Here is a 24,737-nt window from a genome sequence, read left to right as displayed (position 1 = left end):
TGGCCTGGCCTAGAGCTGTCCTGAGAAATCCTGTCCTGAGAAAATCGGGATGATTCGAGCTCATGAGAAAATGCCCAGTGTGAAGCCACCTGAACTGAGGGAGCAGGTCCCTCACTGTGCAGGCTGATTTGCAAAAAAACCCACAACAGGACACGGCTACCGTTGATCCGACACTGAGCACGTGCCAGGCACTGTTAAGTACTTTATAGACATTATGAATGTCATCCTCACCACATCCCCTTGAAGCAGGCGTCACTATCCCCATTTTACAGATGAAGAAACTGAGGTTTTGAGCAGTGATTCATTTGCTGGTAAGTGGTAAGGCGGGAATTTGAACCCAGATGAGCTGAACCCACGGCTCAGTCTTCTAAGCTGTGAAGTGCGTGCACTTTGCCATTGTGTCGGCGTCGGGAGCCACGTGGCCCCACGTTCCTTATGAACCCTGCTCTCAGGAGAGGGTCTGCAACTTCTGCCGGCAGAAGAGGCTTGTGTGTGCTCCCTCACTGGTGGACCTGCATTTCACCTGGTGTAAAGACTCTAGCAGAGGGACCAAGTCGAGATGGTGCGATTTCCAGCAAGCGGCTTGGTTGGGAATGAGCCCCAGGCCGCACTCCTCCCTGGAGTCTCGCCATCGGGCTGCCTCTGGCTTTGGCCAGAAGTGCAGCTTGTCCTGGTGCTGCCCAGCCTGCTGTGAGGCATCCTTTCCAGGCTCCGTTTCTCAGGGTAGGGGACCAGAGAGGACGTCACCCTCTGTCGAATTAGATTATGAAACTGGCCAGGAGTGGGGTAGGGAATTTTGCATTCAGCATCTTCGGAGCTGGGGCCCGGATCTCCATGAAGTCTCTCTGCCTCGGCTCCCCACGCTCTGCCCGTCCCCTCCTGCCCTGCAGAGCTCTGCTTGCACATGCTCATTTGTGCAAGATGCGTACCCGGGGCTCCTCTGGCCGGAGTCCTCATCATGCCCAACTTCTTTGCTCCAACCACAGCCCAGCCATGGCAGAGGCCCTATGTCCCTCTTTCCTTCGGTTCTTTCAAGGGCAGCCCCCTGAGGCTGGGCTGCAGAGTGTGCGGCAAGGCTGGGTGTGGGAGCAATGGCCAACCACGTGAGGTTGGGTGGGGACAGGGAGGAAGCGCCAGGCCTGCCCTGTCCTCTGCTCAGGCCTCCCACTGCACCGTCAGGGCCAGGCCTCTGAAGAGAGAGTCCAGTTCTGTGGGCTGCTCCAGGTCTGAGGTCTGAGAGGCTGGGCTCTGGGCCTCCATCTCAGACATGAGACCCTCATCCTTGGGACACACGAGAGACTCCAGCAGGCCCCAGGGACTTGGTTCCTGGTCTATGGGGGAACATGGGAGGGAAGGAGTGTGTAAAGGGAGGGATATCGGGCAGCCCTCGAGCTGGACAGAGGAGAGGAGGGGAAGCTGGCCCTTTAGGTACGATGGTGTCCCTTTGTGTCGCACACTGGGGTCAGGTACTCTGTCCGTGTGAACTCCCAGATGCTGGTGGAAGAAATTTGCTTCTTGGGGGGCCTCCCTATCCAAGGAGGTCACCCCTTGCAGAGAAAGGCCATCTGGGATATAGTTCCCAGCTTGTGCCTCTTTCTGGAGCTGACCTTTAGTCCTGAGGTGTTTGGACCTAGAAAGAGTCACAGGTGGGGAGTCTTTGCCAAAGCCTTCCACGCACGTCCCATAGGAAGAAGGCCAGCTGTCTGGAGTGGTCTGAGGGGTGTAGGAAGCAGGCTGGACCTCAGACATGGCTTGCTCAGTGTAGAATGGAAGCTTAGTTTCGTGGGTTACTTGAGGTGCATAGGAGGGGGGCCTGACCTCAGAGGCAGCCTGGGATGCATAGGACAGTGGGGAGAGCGTCTGGCGAGGCGGCACTCTGGGGCCGGAGGATGGAGATGTCTGGCTGCCCGAGATAGGCCATCTCAGACAGGCTGTGCAGTGGGGAGGCTCCTGGGCGCTCCCTGGGCCCGGAGACCTTGACTTGGGAATACTGGACAGGCTGGGCCAGACTGCCGGAGCTGCTCAGGTCCAAGACAGGGATCAGTACGTGCTCCTGAATGAACCGCAGAGGCTGGAAGGTCAGTACTCGCTGGACGTTCTGTGCAGGGACAACAATCCACCCGTTAGGGCCCACTCGAATCTCCGGGAGGGGGCCCCGGACGGCAGAGGGGATGGCATAGAGCACCCAGGGGACTTTTCAAAATGCACATCCTGCACATTCCCTTGGCTTTCCAGAGCTTCCTCTAAGCGCTGGGCCTCCCTAAGGGACGGGGCTCCCAGCCCGTTAGGTGCGAGCCACTTCTAACGTCTGGGTTATCTCAAGGAGAGAGATTTAGGCTGTGGTTTCTCTAGGAGGTAGATAGTCCAGGAAGTCGATGACTGATTGGAGGCTGCCCTGGGGTCCACTCCCGAGACCACACTCACTAAGAGCCTGCTGGCGGGCGCCAGGGGCAGAAGGAGAGGGAACGAGGGAAGGCTGGGAGAGTCGTACAGGAATGGCTCATGGGGGCTTTGGCATGGGGCGAAATGCCCTCCCGCCCCCCTGCCCCTCACATAGACAAGAGGCAGCTCCTGGAGTCCCAGGCCTGTCAGATGGGCCCTGCCGCAGACGCTGTTGCTTCAGCCCACGTCTTGGGGCTGCCAGTGTGACCCGGGTGGTTTATAGAAGGGCTTAGAAGACTTGGCAACTTGCCTGTGTTCCCAGGAGGCCGTACCCGGCTGCCCATCTGGGCAGGGCATGAGCTCCGGGGCTCCCCATGGGGCCCACCCCTCCTCAGGCCCCTTACAGAGGCCTGCGCTCTCAGGTCCCGTGTTACCTGCCTGGAAGCCGACGTTCTCAAATCGAGGGGGCTTCTATTCCAAGCCCCCTATTCTCGGTCACCTGCCCTTCTCTAATACACCCTGCTAGGCCGTGTCTGTGTCACCTTTAGGTTGGAGAGGAGAACGAGGCCTAATGTCCTGTGCTGTGTGCTCATCTTCTGGGCCTGTGTCCCCTGCTGCTTTGGGGATCCCCCTTCCCCCCCCCCCTGCCCCAGGACCTCTCTCTCCTGCCCCGGGCGCAACTGCTCACCAGGGAGTTGGGAGGCCGAGGCAACTTGGTGACATATCTGTAGCTTAGGTAGCAGAGCCCCGCGACGAGGAAGCCCATGGAGAACAGGAAGGCACCAGAGAAGGAGTATGTCCATGTCCGATCTGGGGGAGCAAAGGGGCCAGAGCAGAGGACTGAGGCCAGGATCCGGTCTGGGCCCCACCCCGTGTGGATGCTGCAGGCTGGGTGCTTTTCCTCCCCTGCCCTCTCCGGCCGCCTTGGGAAGGCCTCTCCTGCCCCCAATATGTGCAGGCTGAGTTAAGAGCCCAAGTGGAGGGCCACATACTAGCTATGTCTGAATATCCAGTTTATAGATCGTATTCTTACACCGAGTAACATGCGTTGTATGCTTCCGCCCCGACACGGATGCTTTCCATCACAACCTGGAAGGCCAGGTTTGAGTTTTGAATTCTTGGACTCCCTGGGGTCCTGTGCTGAAATGTGGAGGTGCAGGGAGAGCCTGCCACAGTCCCCTGGCCCACCGTGGACCTCGTGCACAGGGATGTAGATGCCCCAGCCCACACAGCCAAGCTCATCCATACCCCTCAACACATAGCTGCCTACTGGCCACCCTAGGGGCTGAGGGTCTGTCCATCAACAGGGTATCTCCGCTCTGGAGGGAGGATGCAAGGGACAGATCCACTAGACTGGACATTCCCAGGGCATTTGAACTGAGAATTTCAGGGTCCCAGGTACTCAGAGGGTGGGCTAGAAGGGATGTCACAGGCTCGAGGGGGACCTGGCATTTGGACCTATGGACTCTTCATCTTGTGGGGAGACGAGGGCCGTGGCCAGAGCAAAGCCAGAGAAGAGCCTTCTAAACAGGCCTCTCCTGCCTGAGTCTGAGGCCAACCCTGTCTCTCTGGCAGGGGGCTGGGGACAGAGGCAGAGGGGAGAGAGGTGGCCATGGGAGGGGCCTGTCCTCCATGCCTCCCTACAAAGGTAACGGGCTGGGTGTTCAGGAAGATCTTGCTCAGGAGGGAGCCTGGGGTAACACCTCTCTCTCTTTTTAAAAAATATTTATTTAATTTAGAGAGAGAGAGCACGCACAAGTGAAAGGGGCATAGAGAGAGAGAATCTCAAGCAGACTCCCTGCCGCTGAGTGTGGAGCCTGACATAGGGCTGGATCCCAGGACCCTGAGATCATGACCTGAGCCAGAACCAAGAGTCAGATGCTTAACCAACTGAGCCACCAGGTGCCCCTGGAGGCACCCTTTCTGAAAGGGAAGAAGGACAACTAAGGGCTTTAGCGTGGAGCCTTCGCCCTGTGGCGCCACATCTTTGGGATGGGAGCAGCCAGTTCTTGGCATGACACACTTCCTGTCACCAGTCCTAGTAGGATGAGTGAGGGGCATAGTAAGGATGCAGTAGCTGGGATTTTTGCTAAAACTGGTGATTTATGTTCTCCAGGGGGTTTGACTCTCCTGGTCACCTTCCTTCCATTCCCCCTTGAGGCTTCAGCGTGGGGTGCTGATCACCAGCTGCCAGTGCCCTTGGCAATGGCTGTGAACCCCCAGAATCACTGGAGCCCACTCCTCACTCCTCCCCAGCCCTTTAGGCTTGGGCTTCTCTGGGTTAACTTCCCACTTGGGTAATACCCTGTCCCCTGTCACGTGATATTCCCATTGCTGCTCCAGGGAGAAGACACGACCAGGATGTCTCAACATGACATGCCTAATGTAACAGGAAAACCACTGCTCCTCTAGCCGGGTAGGACAGGGACTTGGAACAATCCCATGTGCAATTTCACCCATGGGAAGGCAGAAAGAAATCATGGAAATGACATTGGAATGTGGGGTGTTAGAGGTCTGGCTCAGCCACTCGTATGCTGAGAAGCCTTCTCTCTGCTGCACGACCCTCTCTGGTCTACTTTGTATTAAGAGCAGTAGCCAGCAGTTATTGAGCTCTTCCTGTGTGCACTGTGTGGCATGCTTTACCTATGATATCCCACCAAACAAAGAGGGCCAGAGATGCTGAGTCTCAGGACGCTGAGTCTCAGAGAGGCTAAGTGAGTTGGCCAAGGTCACAGAGCTACTCAGTGGGAACTAGGCTTGTCATGCACGAAGCTCTTCTCACAGGCACTACACAAGGATGCCTTGGTTTCCTCATCTGTAAAAGTTGGATATGGGGTAAGATGAGTCCCAGAGTCCTTTCCAGCATCAAGATGTGGGATGTGGCTCTGTGACTCTCCCAGACATCCTGGAAGGTAAAGTGGGAATTCTGGACTCCAGGGATAGGAACAGACCACAGGATATGGGGTCAAGGGCAGGATATATCACTCTGAAATGGAAATAAGAAGAAAAAATATGTAGTGGAGCGGCCTAGCTGTAAACAAAATTGCAAAGTGCTGACTTCAAGATCAGATGAACTAACTAGGTTCACTGACCAGCTATGGGGTTACTGGCAAGTTGCTTGGCCTCTCTGAGCCAGAGCTCCTCCTCTGCAAAATGGGAATGAAGCCACCCAAACTGCAGGGTGGTTATAAAAATTAAATGGGGTAATATACATAAAGCATTTAACACACGGTGCTTGGCAACAGAGTGGGTGCTTAATAAACAGTAGGGATTGTTACTCCTATACTTTATTTTTAAGGATAAGGTGCCTTCTATAGGTCAGCAAGAAATAGCCAATAAGAAGTGTGACTTATGGGGCACCTGGGTGGCTCCGTCGGTTGAGCATCGGCCTTCAACTCAGGTCATGAGCTCGGGGTCCTGGGATGGAGCCCCGCATAGGGCTTCCTGCTCAGTGGGGAGTCTGCTTCTAACCTCTTCCTCAGCCGTGCACCGCCCCCCCGACTTGTGCTTCCTCTCCCTCTGCACTCCCCTCTGTGATAACTAACTAACTAACTAAAATCTATAAAATCTATAAAAGAGAAAAAGAAGTGTGATTTATGTAAAAGCAGCTACAGTCTCGGAAAAAACAAAAAGGTATCACATCATGAGCTAGATCCTGTAAGGACCAGCCCACAAAAGGCTGAGGGGAGGGTGGTCTGCATGTTGTCAGAGAGCAGGGGGGGCCAGGGGTGGGCAAGATCTGTCCAGCCCATCCAGGGGAGAGGGCCACAAATGGTACACATGCTCCCAGCGGGATGCCTGCAAAGTACTACTCTTGTCAACTTCTATTCTGGTCTCCCCGGTGGCACTTGCCCCACGAAGAGCCTGCCCCGTGCGAACGGGCCGGGGCTGGCTCTTCCCCCAGGCGTCCCTTCCCTGAGAGTGACTGCACTGGGACTCGGCGAGAGAAATCAGTCCCTTGGTGGTTCTTGGGGGCGACTGGTGAGTTGAGTTCCTGAACAACACCAAGGACCAGAACCCCTGCCAGGATGGTGCTACCAAGCTGCAGCCTAGCCCAGGGCCCGGCCTCTAGCGGCCACCTCGCCTCTGTTCGCTAGAACACACATCACCTACTGACATCATTAATCTGAAGCTGATGACTAAGGAGGAGGCTCTTTTTCAAATCCATCTGACCCACTACTATCGCTTTCATCTTCTAAACTTGCAGCTCTGAGCATTACAACATTTCTATCTCTGTGAACATGAACGCTAATAAAAATATCATGATGCTGGATGGTGAAGAGTCGAGTTTCAGTGTGCTAGAGGAAGGGAGCACCGGCACCATCTCCCTGAGCCGATGACTCAAAACGATTTCTATAGCCGTGGTAGGAACGTGGTAGGAACGCGGGCTGCTGACCTCAGCCCAGTTCTGTCCTTCGCCAGCTGTGTGCCCTCGTACAAGTTACTTAACCACTCTGAACCTCGGCTCCCACAGCAAAACAAAGTGAAAATCATACTTGTCTTGTAGATGGCTCATGAGGATTTTGCCTTGTGGTGCCTGGTCCCTGGTCGTCGGCACTGCAGAAATGCTAGTTCTCATCCCTGTTCCCTTTCTTTGACTTTGGAAGAGATTGAGGGAGCATATCTTTATCTTCTCTGCTTTCCCTCCTGCAGATGATTTCCCAGGTTATCTCACCTGGGTTAATATTAAGTGAATGTGCTTCGCCAGGGTACACAGAACGTTGGCCGGTGAGATGAAACCCAGCCGGCTGGAGGGTGGGGATTAAACGGGTCTAATGAGAACCTATCAGCTAACTCAGTGATGGATTAAGGAAGACTGACCTTGATAACACTAATCAGTCCTTCGGTAGTTTTGTGAGCACCGTCAAACCTCACCTCGGTTACCGAGAAGAAAGCAGAGAGTCAAGATTTGAATTCAGGAGTCCCACCTGTCTCTGGTCTCCGCTGAACTCACCTGGCAGTGTCTTCACTCGGCACACGTAGGGGGCGCTCTCTTTGAAAAAGTTTGGAACAGAAATGGTGATGGTCCCAAGGAACTCTGTGTCAGGGCTCAGGCCAATGAACTCGTAGTCTCTCTGCTTCCCTCCAAGGTGCTGAATTCAAAAGAGAACCCAGAGTGATTCCTCTGATGCACCAGCCTCCCCCATGAAGCCCAAGCAAGCCTGTGCACACTTCTGGGTTACTGAACTTAGTACAGTGGTGCTACCAGCTATCCAAACCAAAAACTGGTGGGTCGGTCTGTAGTGCTCCATTCCTATCCCCCTACCCTCTGCTTTATCTGCAAACCCAGCCAGTCACCAAGCAACACGTGCTTTCACTTAGAATAGCGTCAGGCCCACAGTAAGCACTCTGTTCATACTGGCTGCTGTTATCACCACCAGCATCACTATCACCTCCAGCACCTTCTCCACCAGCACCGCTATCACCAGCAGCATCGTCACCACCACCAACATCATCATTATCCCTCCTTCTAGTTTTTCTTCTTCTCCTCCTCCTTCTTTATCAAACATCAAAAACTCTTGACCATCCATCCCTCTCTTGCCTTCCTTATTGCTTCTGCCTTAACTAGGCCTCAACATCTTGAGCCTGGACTCCTGCAGTGACTTCCTTACTGGTCACCTGTCTCTAGTTTGGCCCCTGTCCACTTCCATATTCATCCTGGGGACAAAGTGATATTTTTAAAGGATTAACATAGTTCCAATGTTCCTCTGTTTAAATCTTTTGATGGCTTGGCCCATATCATGGGATAAAGCGCTGGTCCCTGCATCCCTGTCCTCTCTCTCTCTCTCTCTGGCCCACCTGGCCCTATGGGCTCCTGTTGTTCCTGCCACATCTTGCTCTGCTGAAGCAAGCCCTTGCTCCTTTGTAGTTCCTGATCCTTCTGCAGAGCTGCTTCTTAAACTCTCGCCTTTCTGTGTGTCTCTATCCTCTTGATCTTGAACTCCTCCCTTGGTTGCCTCATTCCATCATTCTGGTTCTCATCCTACTTCTCTCATTGGTTTCAGCACCTTGATTCTTTTGTTCTGCAAGATTTGCCCTTCATCCACTTTTTTTTCTCTCTCACCGAGTGATCTTATCTGGACCCCTGGCTCCTGAGATCACCAATGTATAGAAAACTTAGTAAGAGCTGTAAAGTTTGATGTGCACTTCCAGCTGTCTGCTGGATGGCACTTGGTGGGCATGTCTACCTGATCCCGTCCCAATGTGCTGATCTCTTCTGAGTCCCGCCCCATCCTGAACCCCAAAGTGGCACCTGTGTGTGACACCTTAGTTCTGTTAATTTTTAAAAAAGATTTATTTATTTATTCATGAGAGAGAGAGAGAGAGAGAGAGGCAGAGACACAGGCAGAGAGAGAAGCAGGCTCCCCACAGGGAGCCCAATGTGGGACTCGATCCCAGATGCTGGGATCAAGCCCTGAGCCGAAGGCAGACGCTCAACCGCTGAGCCATCCAGGCATCCCTAGCTTTGTTAATAGTATCTTCCTTGTTCCAGTATTCAAGTCCAAAACTTGAAGCCATTTTTGACGAAGTGCTTCTCACATCCTTTGTTTCTAATTGTTGTTAAGTGATCCATAAACCTTCCTTCAAAGGGCCAGGAGCTGTGTTCTGGGGCATTCAAAAACTAAGAATTTTATTCTCTGGGTCTTTGCATTTCAGCTACATCTTCCCCTTTCCAGGCACATGGAAACTAGGGTTATTTAAATTCTATTTTTTTATTTTTCTGAGGTGGGTGTAAGTGGCTGAAATACATAAAAGGATTTTACAACTTACTGTTTTGTGTAACTCATGGTTGAAATGGCACACATTGCAAATCGTGTGATGCAAGTCCAGCAGAGTTGCTGAGGCCCAAGATCCCTCCTTCCTCAGATGTTTTACTGCCTCTGGCTTCCTTCAGGCCTGGTTATTTCCAGCCCCTACCATTGCAGGAGGGCCTAACTTTCTACCCTGATCTTTCTTTCATTTTCACATTCGATCTCTCTTCTTTCTGCTCCCAGTAACTTAGAGCTTCTTTGGACCAACCCTCCCCTAAGGCAACAACTATAAACTCTGGCTAAATAAAAACTACCTGTAGGTAATAGAGGATAAGTAAAAGCATGCAGATATTGGAGAAAGGAAGAAAGAAAAGTTATTGGGTGAATTTATCATCTTTTAAAATGTCTTTTAGCTTGAAAGCAGGCCTTTACCTTGTGGGATGGTTTAAACCTAAATGGAAACCTTATAATCTTACTAGTTTGATTTTTAAGAAGACAGGGTTCTGGGCAATCCCAACAGCTATAAAGTGAGGGGAAAGACCACAGATAGTAGAGGTCTATAGAGAGGGAGGCCCAAGTTCTGAGTATAAACTTAGCCCAAATCCCTGCTTGGCCCCTAAAGCCAGGAGGGTAAACTTCAAGCAGCCCAGGTAAAGATGAAAGAATGGGATTGAAATTTTGGATTTTCAAGTCCAGTCAAATTACCTGCCTGCTAAAACAAAACAAGCAAAACAAATCAATACTCTTTGGAGGAATAGAACAGAATCCAGAGTCCCTCCACTATGCCATTCACAACATCCAGGATACATTCCAAAATTGTTAGACACGCAAAGTAAGAAAAAATGTGATCCATATTCAGGAGAGAAAACAATCAATGGCACCCCACTCCAAGATGACCAAAATACTGGAGTTAGCAGACAATGATTTTTTTTTTTCGTTTTAAGATTTTATTTACATATTTATTTGAGAGAGAGCGAGATTGAGAGAACACAAGCAGGGGGAATGGCAGAGGGAGAGGGAGAAGCACTCTGCTCAGCAGGGAGGCTTGGGGACTTGATCCCAGGACCCTGGAATCATGACCTAAGCTGAAGGCATGACCTAATGCTTACCTGCTTAATTGACTGAACCATCCAGATGTGCTTAGACAGTGGTTTTCAAGCAGCTAGTATAAATATGCTCAAGGCAGTGAAAGAAAATGTGCTCATATTGAATGACTAGGAAATCTCATTAGGATGTAGAAACCATGAAAATTGGAAACTTTAGAACTGAAAAATATAATATTTGAAATAAAAATCGTACTTCAATGATCTTAATAGCAGATTGGAGTTGACAGGAGAATCAGAGAACTTGAAACCAGATTAACAGCATAAGGAGAATTTGCCGTGATGGTTACACAACTTTTTTGCATGTACTAAGAACCATGGAGCTATACACTTTAAAAGGGAGGATTTTATGGTATGTGAATTATATCTCAGAAAAAAAAGGGGCAGAGATGTCAGAATGCTATCTTCAAGAGATGCACTTTAAATATAACACATAGAGTGACAATAAATGGAGGTAAAAAGAAATATGTCAGGCAGGGGCACCTGGATGGTTCAGTTGGTTAAGCACCTGCTTTTGGCTCAGGTCATGATCACGGAGTCCCAGGTTAGAGCCTTACGGTGGGCTCCGTGCCTTACTCAGTGGGAAGTCTGCTTCTCCCTCTGCCCCACACCTGCTTGCATGCGGTCTCTCTCTCTCTCTCTCAATCAATCAATAAAATCTAAAAAAAAAAAAAAAAAGATATACCAGGCAGACCGTAAGTGTAAGGCTGGTGTGGCTATATGAATAATAGGTGAAGTACACTTCAATACAGAAAATAATACTGGAGAAAAAAGGACATTTACTAATGATAAAAGGGTCAATTTTTCAGGAGCCTGTAACAATCATAAGTGTGTATGTGTTTGATAACAGAGTTTCAAAATGCATGAAGCAAATCTGCCCAGAATTAGAGGGGAAAATAGACAAATCCACAGTCATAGTTGGAGATTTTCATATTCTCAGCAATTAAAAGAATGATAGATCTTCCCCAAATCAGGAAAGACAGAAGATCTGAGTAACATGATTAGCCACCATTATCCAACTGATATTTATAGAGTGCTCCACCAAACAACTGCAAGATACACACTCTTTTTTTTTTTTGATACACACTCTTTTTGAGTCCACATGGAGGACTCACCAAGATGGGCCATATGCGGAACCACAAATTTAAAAGAACTGCATTCATGCCAAGTATGTTCTCTGACCACAAACCAAATTTAGTTGTAAATAAATTAACTAAGGCCCAAATATTTACTAACAGATGGTACGATAAGGACGTTCCCTGCTCAGTAATCTCTAATTTCTCCCCTGACTACTAAAATAAGCAGAACTGCCTCTGCCCACCACCCCAGCTCTCTGCCTCCCAGCCTGTCCTCCCAGGTTTACCTCCCATGGCTCCTTCTATGTCAGTGGTTCTCAAACTTCAGGGTGGGTAAGAAGCACTTGGGTTGCTGACTAAAAATTCAGATCCTAGAGGTGCCCCTGCAGAATTGCATCAAGTAGATTGGAAGAAGGCCCAGGAACCTGCATTTTAAATAAAACCTGCAGGAGATTCTGATGCCATTGGTTTCGAACCGTGGTTTTTTTTTTTTTTTTTTTTAAGATTTATTTATTTATTCATTCAGAGAGAGCGAGAGAGAGGCAGAGACACAGGCAGAGGGAGAAGCAGGTTCCATGCAGGAATCCTGACGTGGGACTTGATCCCAGGTCCCTAGGATCACACCCTGGGCTGCAGGCAGCGCTAAACAGCTGCGCCAGCGGGGCTGCCCTGGAACCATGTTTTGAGAAACTGCTGCGCATGAGAAACTGGTCTGCATGTCTCCATGATCCAGCTGAATTGGGCAGTTTTATGCTTTTGCAGTAAGGTTTTACATTTTCTTGCTTCTCTCTCTGATAATGGGGGGCAGTGAGAGAAAAATGTGGGCTGTGAATAGAGCTGGGTCTGAATCTTGACTATGCTATCATTGGCTGAATAATCTTGAACAAATGCCTTAACCTCTTTGAACCTCTGTTTTCTTATTCTGAAGATGGAGATGGTAACCCCCACCTCACAGGGTTATGGTGAGGAATAAATGATAAAAAGCATGTATTACTTGGCACCAGAAAGTGTTCTGATCTGGAAGTTTTTCCAGAACTCTTTGAATAGCCATCTCTTCTCCTCCCTCTCTGTCCCCACTCCATCCCACACAATACTCTTCTTTTCCTCTATCTATAGCTATTCGAATTCTTGTTTTAGCTCCTTCACCATTCACTAGATTATAAACATCTTGGGTGTGGGAATAGTCATTCAATGGAATGATGGATTCATGGCACATGCTAGGGAGAAAACACATTTTCTGGATATAAAAGAAATACCTCGTGAATCATTTGATCATTTATGTCCTTGCTTCCCACCTTAGTGATCTTAAGACACTGGATCCAGTTCCTGCCAATACTGGAGAACCAGCAAAAAGAATTGGAGCAGTAGAAGCAGATTTCAGCATTTTCCAAAGTGGACATCTGAAGATGTTAGTAGAGGTTACTAGGATATTATATGGCATTAGTAAAAAAAAATAAAGTTAAAAATTATGCAAAACAGAGTTTCTCTGGTTAAGAAATTTGAAAATTTGAGAGAAGTTGTATTCAATGAATTGAAACTGGAGTGTTGGCTTTGCAGGACTTATCAGAGATTTTAGCATGCTACTGTCTACGTGATCTACAAGAGGGAAGGCTGTGTTTTGGAAAATGCTGATTTATAGAAAACATCTCTTTTCTACTTAAAGCAATGCAGATCTAATTGACAGGGAAATGAGTTTCCCAGGCAGCGAAGGACCAAGGAGACACATATATTTACCATTTGGTAGGTGTGGTTGACCTGGAGCTCTAAGCGGTAGAATAGGTCCTGGAAGATGTCCTCCAGGGTTAGCAGGTGGCCATCCTCTGCGTGGATAGGTGTGGAGGTGGGATGGACAATCATCTGGATGGATCTCACCTTGGGAATACAGGTCACATCGGGTGGTTTGATGGTAGCTGGAAAGGGGAGCAAGAAAAACAAAGAGAAAAGGCTGGGATCAGCCAGTGGTGTCTGAGGTTGCCCCGGACCAGGGGACTTGACTGACTGCTTCCCTTCTCTCCCACCCCAACCCCAGTTATGCTTCTGAAACAGCAGCCAAACAAACAGGTGAGAAAAGTGCTGCAAGCAACCGGTGTTTGGGTTTAAGGCTGGCAAAGTGGTGCCCAGGGGTCAGTGGGCAGAACCCAGGGAGAGATGGGTACTGGCCTCCTCGATTAACCATGCCCTTGTGTCAGCCACCACAATCCCCACCCCGAGTCTGCCTAGAGCACCTGTTTTCCCAGTCTACTGGCAATGACAGCTTCAGGGCCTGAGGGTTCAACTATATAAAGTGAGCAGTGTTTGGGGCGCCCCAAGTTAGTGATTTGACCCCAAAGGCCAGGCCTGAGACTTCAATCTTTCCCAAGATGTAATTTTCTGAATAGCCAAATAACCTTTACTGGTTTATAGAAATTGATGAATGTTACAGATCTTCTCTCCCCCAAATGTGCATATACAAAAACGTTGCACTCAATTTCGGGGATTCATGAGCCCTACTCCCCCTGAGGCGAACTTCTAAAAATCCCTCAAGGGTCCATTGACCTCCAAGATTGAAAACATTGGAGCTAGAAGAATGTTCACTTCAGTTTTCTTTTTTTCTTTTCCAGTTTTGTTTATAAAATTGAAAAGCTGAGTTAAAAGTCCTCATAAAGGGAACCGGGGGGAGTAAATTAAGAACACCTCCATAGAACAGATCATCTTGCAGCTAGGAAATGTCACGTTGTAGAAAAGTACTTAATGACGCGGGCAAATGTTCCTGGTGGCATTAGATGAAAAACACCCCACCAACCAGCTTACAAAAGAGTAGAGACAGTCGCTAGTAACTATGATTAAATTAATTAATTAATTTTATGATTAAGTTTAAGCGTTCTGATTATTTTGGGCTACTTTCACTTTCCTTTGTGCATTTCTCTATTTTCCAGACTGTCTACGATAAACACGTATTAATTGGATAAACCAAGAAAAGAAAAAGAAAGCAACTTGTTTAATTTTAGTTTTTCTTTTCTTGGGAAACCACGTGGCTGTTAAGTCCATTGGTGAACATCTCCACCTGCTTAGCTTGTGTGGGGAGTTTGGCAAGTCAGGTTCACTTACTCATCAGCCATGTATTGAGCACCTCCCAGGTGCCAGGCCCTACTTGAAGGCCCGAGAACGTGGGATCTGCACCCCCACACGGAGGCAGGTGGGGTACAGGCAGGCAGACAGACACCATCACTGCAGATGGTGATAGGAACTATGAGGACAATGCACAGTCGACTGTGGTGACATAGTGACATGAGGCCTTTGGGGCCGAGAGTGGGGCATGCCCACTAAGGAAAGATGACCAGCTGCACGCAGATGCTCTGGTTGGGGTGACCTTCCCTGAAAGCCACATCTCTATCTGGCCCCTGCCCAGGATGCAGAGCCCTGCTGGGCTTCCCCTCTCCCCTGCAGTGAGGAGTGGCCACTCACTTTGTTGCATCGAGCTGAACCGGTCGGTCATCTTGGTGGCTGAGCGGCCTCCCGCGCTGACGGCAGTTACCCGGGCGTAGTAGTGCTCCGTGTGGTTGCCCGTCTCGGTGGTCAGGTTGCAGGATTTCCGGGTGATCCTCTGGCAGCCCTCCTTTGCCAGCCACTCTTTCTTTCCGTACCTGGAAGCATGGGAGGGGCCGGAGCACATCTTTAATGAACAGGCCTGGCACCGGGCCTGCGGTTTATTAAAAATGATAATGATATCTCATATTTACTTAGAACATTCTGTGTCCCGGGCCCCCTATGTGGTTGATCGTTCTCACAACGATCCTATGAGGTTCGTACATGATTCTCCCTCCTTTCCGAATAAGGAAGCTGAGGCTTACAGAAGTAAAATCTGGGCAGCTGTCTGGACCGTGAATTTGGGGACCCAGCCAGTCTGCGTTCGCATTCTGGGCTCATCATCACCACAAGCCTTTAAGGCACAGCTATCCCCATTTTACAGATGAGGGAAGTGAGGCTCAGAGAGCAGAAGTGACTTGTCACAGGACGAAGTGGCAGGACCAGCGAGGCAACCCAGGTTTGCAGACCCCTGAGCCCATGCCAACCTCCTCCTCTGCGTAGGAAGGGAGATGAGCAGGAACAGGGGCTTAGGCTCAAGGGAGTGGACACGACTCTTTGTGGACCCAGCCTCCCTGATAATAAGAAAACACTTATATTATTTGTGAGGCACAGGTGCGCATGACTCTCTAGTGTAATCTACCTAAGAATCCTATGATGAAGTTTCCCTTGCTAGACTTACTTTCTGAGTGTGGAAACTGAGGCTTGGCAATATTACCCCATTGCCCCAGGTTCCAAAGCCCAGCTTGGGCAGTCTGACTCTAGAGCCTGTACTTTAATTTTTTTTAAAGATTTTATTTATTTATTCATGAGGCACACACACACAGAGTGAGAGAGAGAGAGAGAGAGAGAGAGAAAGAGGCAGGGATACAGGCAGAGGGAGAAGCAGGCTCCATGCAGGGAGCCCGACGTGGGACTCGATCCCAGGACTCCAGGATCACGTCCTGGGCCGAAGGCGGCGCTAAACCACTGAGCCACCTGGGCTGCCCAAAGAGCCTGTACTTTTAGCTGTTATTTTATCCTCCTGTTGCAAAAGAGACCACAAAGGAGCAAAGCTCTCTATCTGGCGGGGGGTGGGGCAGGCTGTGTCACCTCAGTCCAGGTGGGGACTTGGGGACATAGAGGGGGATTTTCTTAGAAGGGCTGGTTTCAGAGCAGAGTCCAGAGAGGTCATGGGGTGAAGAAAGCCTACGTTTTATACTCAACACTGTAGACCACGTCTGGGGCGCTCTCCAGGCCACTGTCCCACGTCAGGATGTTTTCGAAGTTGCTGGACTGGAATTTTACGTACTGAAGAAGATCCGAGGTGTCCTCAGCAATGTGAGCTGCGGGAAGCGGGAGCAGGGTGAGCAGATAGATGGGCATGAGGATCCTGCCCCCAGCCTTCCAACAAGTTGTCCCAGGAGGGCAGTACCAGCACCCATGTACCAGAGATGTTGCAACTGACCATCACCATTCTCCTTCACTTCTTTTTAATTTTTTTTAATGGAGCAATAATTCACATCCCATAAAATTCACTATTTGAAAGCCTGCAATTGAATGGTTTCTGAACATATTCACAGAAGTTGTGAAACCAGGGCCACTATCCAAGTCCGGAGAATTGTCATTACCCTAAAAGGGAACCCCATGTCCATGAGGAGTCCCTCTCTATCCCTTCCTTCCCCCAGCATGAAGGCAACCACTAATCTGCTTTCTGGCTCTATGGCTCTTTCTGGACTTTTCAGATAAATACTCTTACGTATGTGGCCTTTTGTGTCTGGCTTCTTTCACTTAGCATAACATTGTCAAGATTTCTTCATGTCATAGCATGCATCAGTACTGACTTCCTTTTTATGGCTGAAAAATATACCAATGTATGGCTTTCGTTTATCAGTTCAGTAGATGGACATTTGGGTTGTTTCTACTTTTTTGGTGATGGTGAACAACGCTGCCGTGATCGTTCGTGTACAAGTTTTTAAGTGGCCCTGTGTTTCCAGTTCTGTCGGGGTATAGAGCTAGGAGTGGAACTGCTGGGTCATCTGGTAATTCTGTTGGACTTTCTGAGGAACTGCCAAACTGTGTGCCAAACCATCTTCCAAAGGGGCCGCATCATCTCACGTCGCCACCAGCAGTGTGTGCGTGCTACGTATTCCACGCTCCTGCCAATGCTTACTGTCTCTCCTTCACATCTGAACGCACCTGAAGTTGGCGTTCTCCCTGGATATTGGAGAGAGCTCAACTCCACGTTGACTATTCAACTGAAACTTCCAAGAGTAACTCCCCCAAAGTCAGGAATTCCAAACAAGGCTGGAGAAGACGTTTGTGAGCTCCTGCCTCTCTGTTCGCTGAACCAGTCCCTGCCCACCCAGCACGGGGAGAAGGCAAAGCACCTTCTTTTTTATTTTATTTTATTTTATTTTATTTTATTTTATTTTATTTTATTTTATTTATTTTTAATTTTATTTTAGTTAATTTATCCATTTTATTTATTTTTTATTTTTTATTTTTTTTTGGCAAAGCACCTTCTACAGCCACACAGACCTCACCGGGGGAGGGAGGCTGATGGAGGCCGTGTGTGGGCAGGGCCACCCTGGGGAACCTGTTTTCTTCATCTCTAAGATGGGAATAATTTGACTTACTGAAGGCAAATACTAATGACAAGAGCAGCAACTGAAATGCGCTCCAAGTCCCAGGCACTAAGCTAAGTCTCTTCACTAACCCTCCCGACAACCTGAGGAGGCAGTTACTCTCATTACCCCCATTTTAGGGATAAGAGGAGCTGAGGCCCAGGGAGGTTTATCTGCCCAGTGTCTCAGTGAGTACGTGACAAGTACTCATCGCAGTGCTAGACTGGTCGTGGGAGAGGGGACCTAAGGCCTGAGTCCCAAGAAGAGGACCAGGGAGGGTCTACACCCCTGATGCAATCTTGAACTATAAACAAGAGCTTTCACTTACAAAACTCTGCTCTCGGTCCTCCCAGCTTGGTCTGTGGAAAGGAAGAGGGTTGCAGGAATATGGCAGCCAGAGCTGCCAGCTGGCTCTGAGCATGCTAAGAAGGGCCTGGTTGGCTGGCGTGGGAAGTAAACAGGTGCGGACCCAGTCATATCAAGGTCTTGGGGCCCTGCGTGCATATGTGTCTTTGATCTATGTGTGTCTCGCCCCACCCTGGCCATGGCCATGACCACCAACGGGCCTAAAGTGTAAGGGAGTGGATGGTTATTTACTCCCCACTCCAAGTCTACATACAATATTTTTGCAAGAGGGGTCCATAGGGGACACCTGGGTGGCTCAGCGGTTGAGCGTCTGCCTTTGGCTCAGGGCGTGATCCTGGAGTCTCGGGATCGAGTCCCACATTGGGCTCCCTGCATGGAGCCTGCCTCCTGCCTCTCCCTCTGCCTATGTCTCTGCCTCTCTCTCTCTCTGTGCTCTCATGTAAATAAATAAAATGTAAAAAAAAAAAAAAAAAAAAGGAGGGGTCCATGGGCTTAGGAGGCACCTGTGGGCATGGGGAAGAGTATCTGGACAGCCTGACCCTGCTGTGCATCCACTGGCTAAATCTAAGGTCACATTCTCTTTGAATCTGAGTTGGTCAGTCCCAACAGCTATAGAAATCTGTGTTGCAGGCTTCCTGGAGCTCCCAGAACAGGGCCTAGGGGACTTGGGGGGTGGGGGAGACATGTCTTACTGCCTCCAGCCAATGTGATAGCTATGCTACTGAGCCCAGATGTGGCTGACATCTGTTTGGATTTGAGTCTGGGCAGAATTGGGGTCTGTTTTGGAGGGAGCGGTCCTGGATTCAGGGCTGGGTCTTAAGATAAGGGAGAGAGTCCACTTGAGGTTGAAACTGAAGGGTGGCTTCTGGTGGGAAGATAAAATTACAGCAGAAGAAAGAGGGAGAAGTGGGATTTGAGAGAAGGCCAGCGTCTATCTGAGGCTGAGCTTAACTACCCCTAATGGTGGGTTAGGGCTGCATTGGGAAGGTTGCTCGTTGGGGTCAGTATCCTGATAGGCTAGTTGTGGTGAAGGGAGCCTGGTGGCTGAGGCTGGGACTTGCTCAGGAGGTAAGGGGCCCAGGTTGGGAGGAGGTTGGCACCATTTTCCAGGAGGGAATTGAAGTTGGGGTCTGGAAATGGGGTGGGTAGACTGGACTCTTCTTTTAGGGGGCATTGAGGACTAACACGATCTTTCCCTCGGGGCACGTGGGTGGCTCAGTTGGTTAAGCATCTGACTCTTGATTTCAGCTCAGGTCATGATCTCAGGGTCCTGGGATCGAGCCCTGCGTTGGGCTCAGTGCTCAGTGCAGAATCTGCTTGGGATTCTCTTTTTTCCTCTGCCTCTGTCCTCTGCACCCCCTGCACTTGGGCTCTCTCCTTATCTCTCTCTAAAATAAATAAATAAAATCTTAAAAAAAAAAATCTCTCCCTCTCCTGCCCCGCTCATTTCTTTCCCCCTCAAAGCCATCATGTGTTCCTCAGCCTGTGGCTGTTTCTGCACTTCCTGGGTGAAAGTCTACATTGTGAAATCCTGGGAACACATGTGTTGTCTAGAAACTGACAGACTGGTAGCCTCCACGAAAGGAAGTTTTCACATTTATTTGGAAAAACAATTTTATGTCAACAACTCGGGAAGCTAAGGAAAAGCAAACAAACAAGGATAATGTTTGTTATGGGTGGATGGATGCTGGGGCAGAGGAGACCTAGCGACCGGAGAACCTTCCCAGCTCTTAACAGCTCTTAAGGCTGTTTCTCCTTGGTCCCCATCTGAAAGGGTCAAAAGCCTCTAAGACTTCCAACCAGAATGGAGTCTTTGGGGGAAGCAGCAAGTCTTCCTCACTCATCAAGGACCCGGTGTGTTGGGAAGGCCCAGCTTGATGCCGGAGTTGGGCAGACTGGAAGGGCCCAGGTGGCAGCTGGAAGCACTGTGGATCCTGCCGACCTAAGCAGGGGACCACAGGAGAGGGGGCTGGGAAGCTCCAGCTCTTTATGGGCTTCATCCTGCACTTGAGCTAGAAGGGGCCTTGCAGAGGCCATCCCTCCCTGCTCTTAGTCTGGACTATGTGTTCACTTCCTGAGAAAGTTCCCTGAATTTTATTAAACATCTTGGGGAGCATAGAGACAATCTGGAATCTCACGTATTTGTCTCAAAGTTCTCTATAATGATAAATCAAGAAATCCATTTTATTGGATTTGAAAACTGTGCCCTTTAGTTCAGTTTTAAAAGGGTCCTGGTGTTTTAAGACCTGTTACTGTCTTTAGTTCAGTTTTAAAAGGGTCCTGTGTTTTAAGACCTGGCTGTTTTTGGAAAAAATGCTCTTTTATTTTATTTAACATTTTTAAATTTAAATTCTATTTAATAACCATATATTGTATTATTAATTTCAGAGGTAGAATATAGTCATTTGTCAGTTGCATACAACATCCAGTCCTCATTCCATCAAGTGCCCTCCTCCATGCCCATCACCCAGTTACCCATCCCCCCACCCATCTCCCTTCCAGGGACCCTCAGTTTGTTTCCTAGAGTAAATGCTCTTATATTCATTTATTTTAAAGATTTTATTTATGTATTGGGAGGGAGCACAAGCAGGGAGGAGGGGCAGAGGGAGAAGCAGACTCCCCACTGAGCAGGGAGCCCCATATGGGGGCTCTATCCCAGGACCCTGGGATCATGACCTGAGCTGAAGGCAGACGCTTTAACTGACTGAGCCACCCAGATGCCCCAGTTAATGCTCTTTTAGATCTAGCGTGAGGGGTCAGGAGAGGCCCCCAGCGGGTTATGGAGAGAGACGATGGCCGCACTCAAGTTCTGTCCATCTATCCTCCCCCCATCTCTCCTTGTTGGGCCGGTTGTCAGCCAGAAGCAGAGGGAGAGATGGTACAACTATCACAATTATTCAAAGGGTCTGCCTCCCTCAAGCCAATCCTCCATCCACTGAGGTGAGGGCATCTAGAACCCAGTTCAGACAGTTGGCTGCATCCCTGGCTCTTGAGGTTGGCTGAGTCTCTGGAAGAGCCCAGGGTCTGAGGGACCTGCTCATTCTCCCCAATACCCTGAGGTATTCCCCAGTTCTCCAGGGAAACTTGTCACCCAGTGCAGCCCTGGTGGAGAAGAAAATGAAACTGGCCATCCTGAGGCTAGCTGTGTATGTGTGTGTGTGTGTGTGTGTGTGTGTGTGTGTGTATAACCCTGATCAACTATCCTGGGTATGGGGGGAGTCTAACCACAGGGCAACGGGCACTCACCGGCCAGGGATCCCACCGCCAGGATGGTCAGTAGCGTCCTCATGGGGCCGGGCTCAGAGCCCCCTTTTGTCCTCCCCGGGGCTGAGCACAGATGGAGGGGCTGGGAAGCTTTGCGGCCGGGCAGGCAGCGGCGGGGCTCCACCCGGCCTGGGGGCGGGACGGAGGGGAGGGTGGGGCCTGAGCAGGGGGAGCCAGGTGCAAAGGTGTCTGGTGAGTGTGCTTCGGAATTCCAAGTCCTGGGCAGGATCCAAGGGAGTTCCCCTCCTACTTGCGGAGAACAGTAACAGTGACAGGCCAGCTGGTTTGTCAGGTCTGGCGGCTGATTCAACCCAAGGCTCTTCCGTGCTTTATCAGAAAGCTCAGAGGCAGAAAAAGGCAAAAATTTGACGTGTTTCAAAAACCTTCCAGATGCATGTGTCTTTTGTCCCTATAATTTTATCGTCAGGAATTTGTCCCGAGGATAAGAACTGGGGCAGACAAGGGAGCAGAAAATATGTTCCAGAATGTTCCTTGTGGCAAAGGAAGAGCTGTGACTTGCTGGCTTTGTTCTGGCAGGAAGAGATGTAGGATGTTTGCTGCTCCTCTGGTGCCTCATATCAAAGCAGGTTCTCCATGTGGGATGAAGGCCTTGGGGATAGCTTTCCTTCTAGAGAGGTTGTTGAAAGTGAAAAGCCCAGGTATTCTTATCTTAAGCCTTGGGGGTCTGGGACTTTCAAAAGGTTAGGAAAACAAAACAAAACAAAACAAAACAAAAAACAGGTATCAAACTTCAGTGATTCTGCTGTGCTAGAGGGGGGGGGCAAAACTCCTGAACTGGTCTTTGGTTTGGGACAATGACAATTCATACTGCTGACCCAAGCAGTTATTTCTGCCATCTAGAGCTGTATCCACAGGGATTAATGGGAAGTTCACTGGGACGGGTGGTTAGGAAATGATTTTCTCCTTCTTACTGGGCCTCAGGGAGGTTGAAAGGGCCTGGACTCTGGTTAGGTCGGACATGATCCGAGATCTGTGCCCCTGGGAAGAGTTTGGCTGGCTCCCACCACACAGCAGCAGGCTGAGATCCATGCAGAACTGGTCCCTAAGCAGCCTATAGATGCATCCAGAAGCCTATGGTGTTTGGATGTAGTAGACTGTGATATCCAGCAATCTGCATTTCAGTTTTTCTTTTCTGTGTTGTAATTGTTTTCTTTCTATCAGCTGTGAGTCTTTGGTGAAGTTTGTTTGACCAAACAACCAAAATGGAGCTGTGCTTTGGGGGAATTAGGGTATGGCTTGTGCCAGTCATGTAATTTCAGAAAACTATAGGAATGTGGGAACATTCAGACTTCATTTCTAATAGTAAATAGGAAAAAAAAAAAAAAAAAAAAAGGACGAGCCTCCGTGTCTAACAACAGAGGGTTGGCTAGCTGAATAATGGTATGTCTACCCAATGCAAGATGAGCACAGCCTTGCATTTGAATGTGCTGGAGAAAATATTTGGCGGCCAAAGATCCCCCATATTATGTCAAATGAGAAGAAGCATGACATATACTATGTACAGTCCAAGTCTGGTTAAAACACACATACATATGGGGGCGCCTGGGTGACTCAGTTGATTAAGCGTCTGCCTTTGGCTCAGGTCATGATCCTGGGGTCCTGGGATGGAGCCCCGAGATGGGCTCCCTGCTCAGCGGGAAGCCTACTTCTCCCTCTCCCTCTGCCCCTCCCACTTCTCCTGCTCATGCTCTCTCTCTCAAATAAATAAATAAAATCTTTTAAAAAATCCACATACGAAAAAAAAAAATCCGGGCACTGGGTGTTATTCTGTATGTTAGTAAATTGAACACCAATAAAAAAAAAAAAAAAAAAAAAAAAAAAAGGAAAAAAAAAAAAAGAAAAAAAAATCCACATACGCATATAGAAGGAAAAAAGTCTTAAATGATATGATTATAATGTGAAAATATCAATGGAATTATCTCTGGGTGGTAGTAGAATTATAGGCGGTTTTTACTTTCTTTCCTTTGCTCATCTGCATTTTCTAAAGTTCTTATAGGCAAAACATTATTTTATATTAAGGAAAAGCAAGGTACTGAACAAAACAAGAAGGCAGTAAGGAGGTGCCTTTGTCAAGGCTGTACCGACCTCCTGCAATTCCATTTCCTCTCCCTTCTCCAGACTTCTTCAAAGCCCTCTGAAATGATTTCCTGTCTTGCAAGATGCTCATAACAACTTCAGCTCATCACAGGTTCACTTTAAAGATCCTTCTAGGAAAATAAATAAATAAATAAATAAATAAATAAATAATAAATAAAGATCCTTCTAGGGCTCTGATTCTGACATTGGCATTATCCAGTATTATTCTTCAGGTGTGCTCCTGTTTAAGACTAGAAGGGACAGACTGGGGAGAGGGCAAGGTGAGGCAGGAGCACCATCTTTGAAAAACCCTAACCCTAACCCTAACCTGTTGCATGGAGAAAAAACAGGGGGCAGTGGGGACACATATTAAGGAGGCAAATTCTTTTGATTTAAGGAAATAGCTCTCAGTATGATAGTGTGGTTGACTTTAGGATGGGCTGCTCTTGGTTGCTGGGGGTGCCCAGTAAATGGCTGTGACCACTGCTAGATGTTCCATAATAACTCCATTCTCTGGTCTTTAAAATTCAAAGGTTCTTGTCTCCCCAGGGAGAGAGAAAACATTCTGAGTGCAAAGAGCACCCCTTGTATTTCTCCATACCCTGCTGGTGGCTGAATATAGGGCAACTGTCCAACATTGAATTGACTTATATAGCTGCAGACTCCCCCTGCTGAGTCTCTCTGGTTTAGATTGCCAGAAAAATGCATTTGTTTGCTTTCTGATAAATTTCTCCAAAGCACCTTGCATCACCTTGACTGTGAGCCTTTGTCCAAACTTTCTATCCACTTTCCATCCCCTTTTTCCTATCTAATTCCTGTTCATTCTTCAGACCTCTTCTCAAGCTCACTTCTTCTAGGAAGCCTTCCTTGTGTGAGCCTCTATCTAGGCTTGGTCAGAAGCCCCAGTTCTGTGCTCCCCTGGCCTCCTGAATCTCACCCACTGGGTCTGTTCCCCCCTGCTACTGACTAAGGGGCCAAAAGGTGTAATTTGGTCTCCTTGATATCTCAGCATCTACCATGATCTGGAAGAGAGCAAGTACCCGGTAATATTTGCTGAATGGTTGAGTCTGCTGGGGGGAGCTGGCCAGGGCTTCAATATTGGTGTGTGGTGGGGAGCGGAGAAGAAACCCTAAGCTGTAGGAAAAAAAGCACATCCTAAAATGACAAATACTCAGGAATGTGACCTGCTTCTGTGCCTTCTTTCAACACCCAGGGATGCCACAACCTGTTTTGCAGAAGCAAGAACACCAGAAGGCAGTGGGGTGTGTGCTGGGGGAGGGGAGAGTCCCCTGGGTTGATAACTCAGCAGTGAGAGAGCCTGAAAGGGGCCCCTGATCATTCATGGACACGAAGAGCAAGGAACCAAGCCCCGGCAACTCACCCCCCAGCCTATTCTTAGAGAAGAGACTGAGAATCAGACTCACTTTGGAAAACCTGGCTCTAAGCCTGGGCTGCCAGTCAGGGACATTGACTTTAGTGTTCTGGGTCGGGAGCCTGGGTCTGGACCCAAACCTGCACCTGACTCCA

General features: G+C 48.9%; 1 protein-coding gene across 1 annotated transcript; it reads right to left on the bottom strand.

Annotated features, from left to right (window-relative positions):
- Positions 1-157: 157 nt before the first annotated feature.
- Positions 158-21,242, bottom strand: IL22RA1 (interleukin 22 receptor subunit alpha 1). The gene is given in 8 exon segments (XM_038531602.1): positions 158-1,879; positions 1,881-2,098; positions 3,071-3,192; positions 7,337-7,475; positions 13,048-13,223; positions 14,758-14,936; positions 16,070-16,202; positions 21,096-21,242. Coding segments are annotated over 8 exon segments (1,734 nt in total). The 5' UTR covers positions 21,139-21,242; the 3' UTR covers positions 158-1,155.
- Positions 21,243-24,737: the final 3,495 nt, after the last annotated feature.

This window comes from Canis lupus, chromosome 2 (assembly GCF_011100685.1).
Source record: "Canis lupus familiaris isolate Mischka breed German Shepherd chromosome 2, alternate assembly UU_Cfam_GSD_1.0, whole genome shotgun sequence".
NCBI classification, from domain to species: domain Eukaryota; kingdom Metazoa; phylum Chordata; class Mammalia; order Carnivora; family Canidae; genus Canis; species Canis lupus.
The sequence above is the reverse complement of the archived record's forward strand: the minus strand, read 5'-3'. Positions and strand labels throughout refer to the sequence as shown.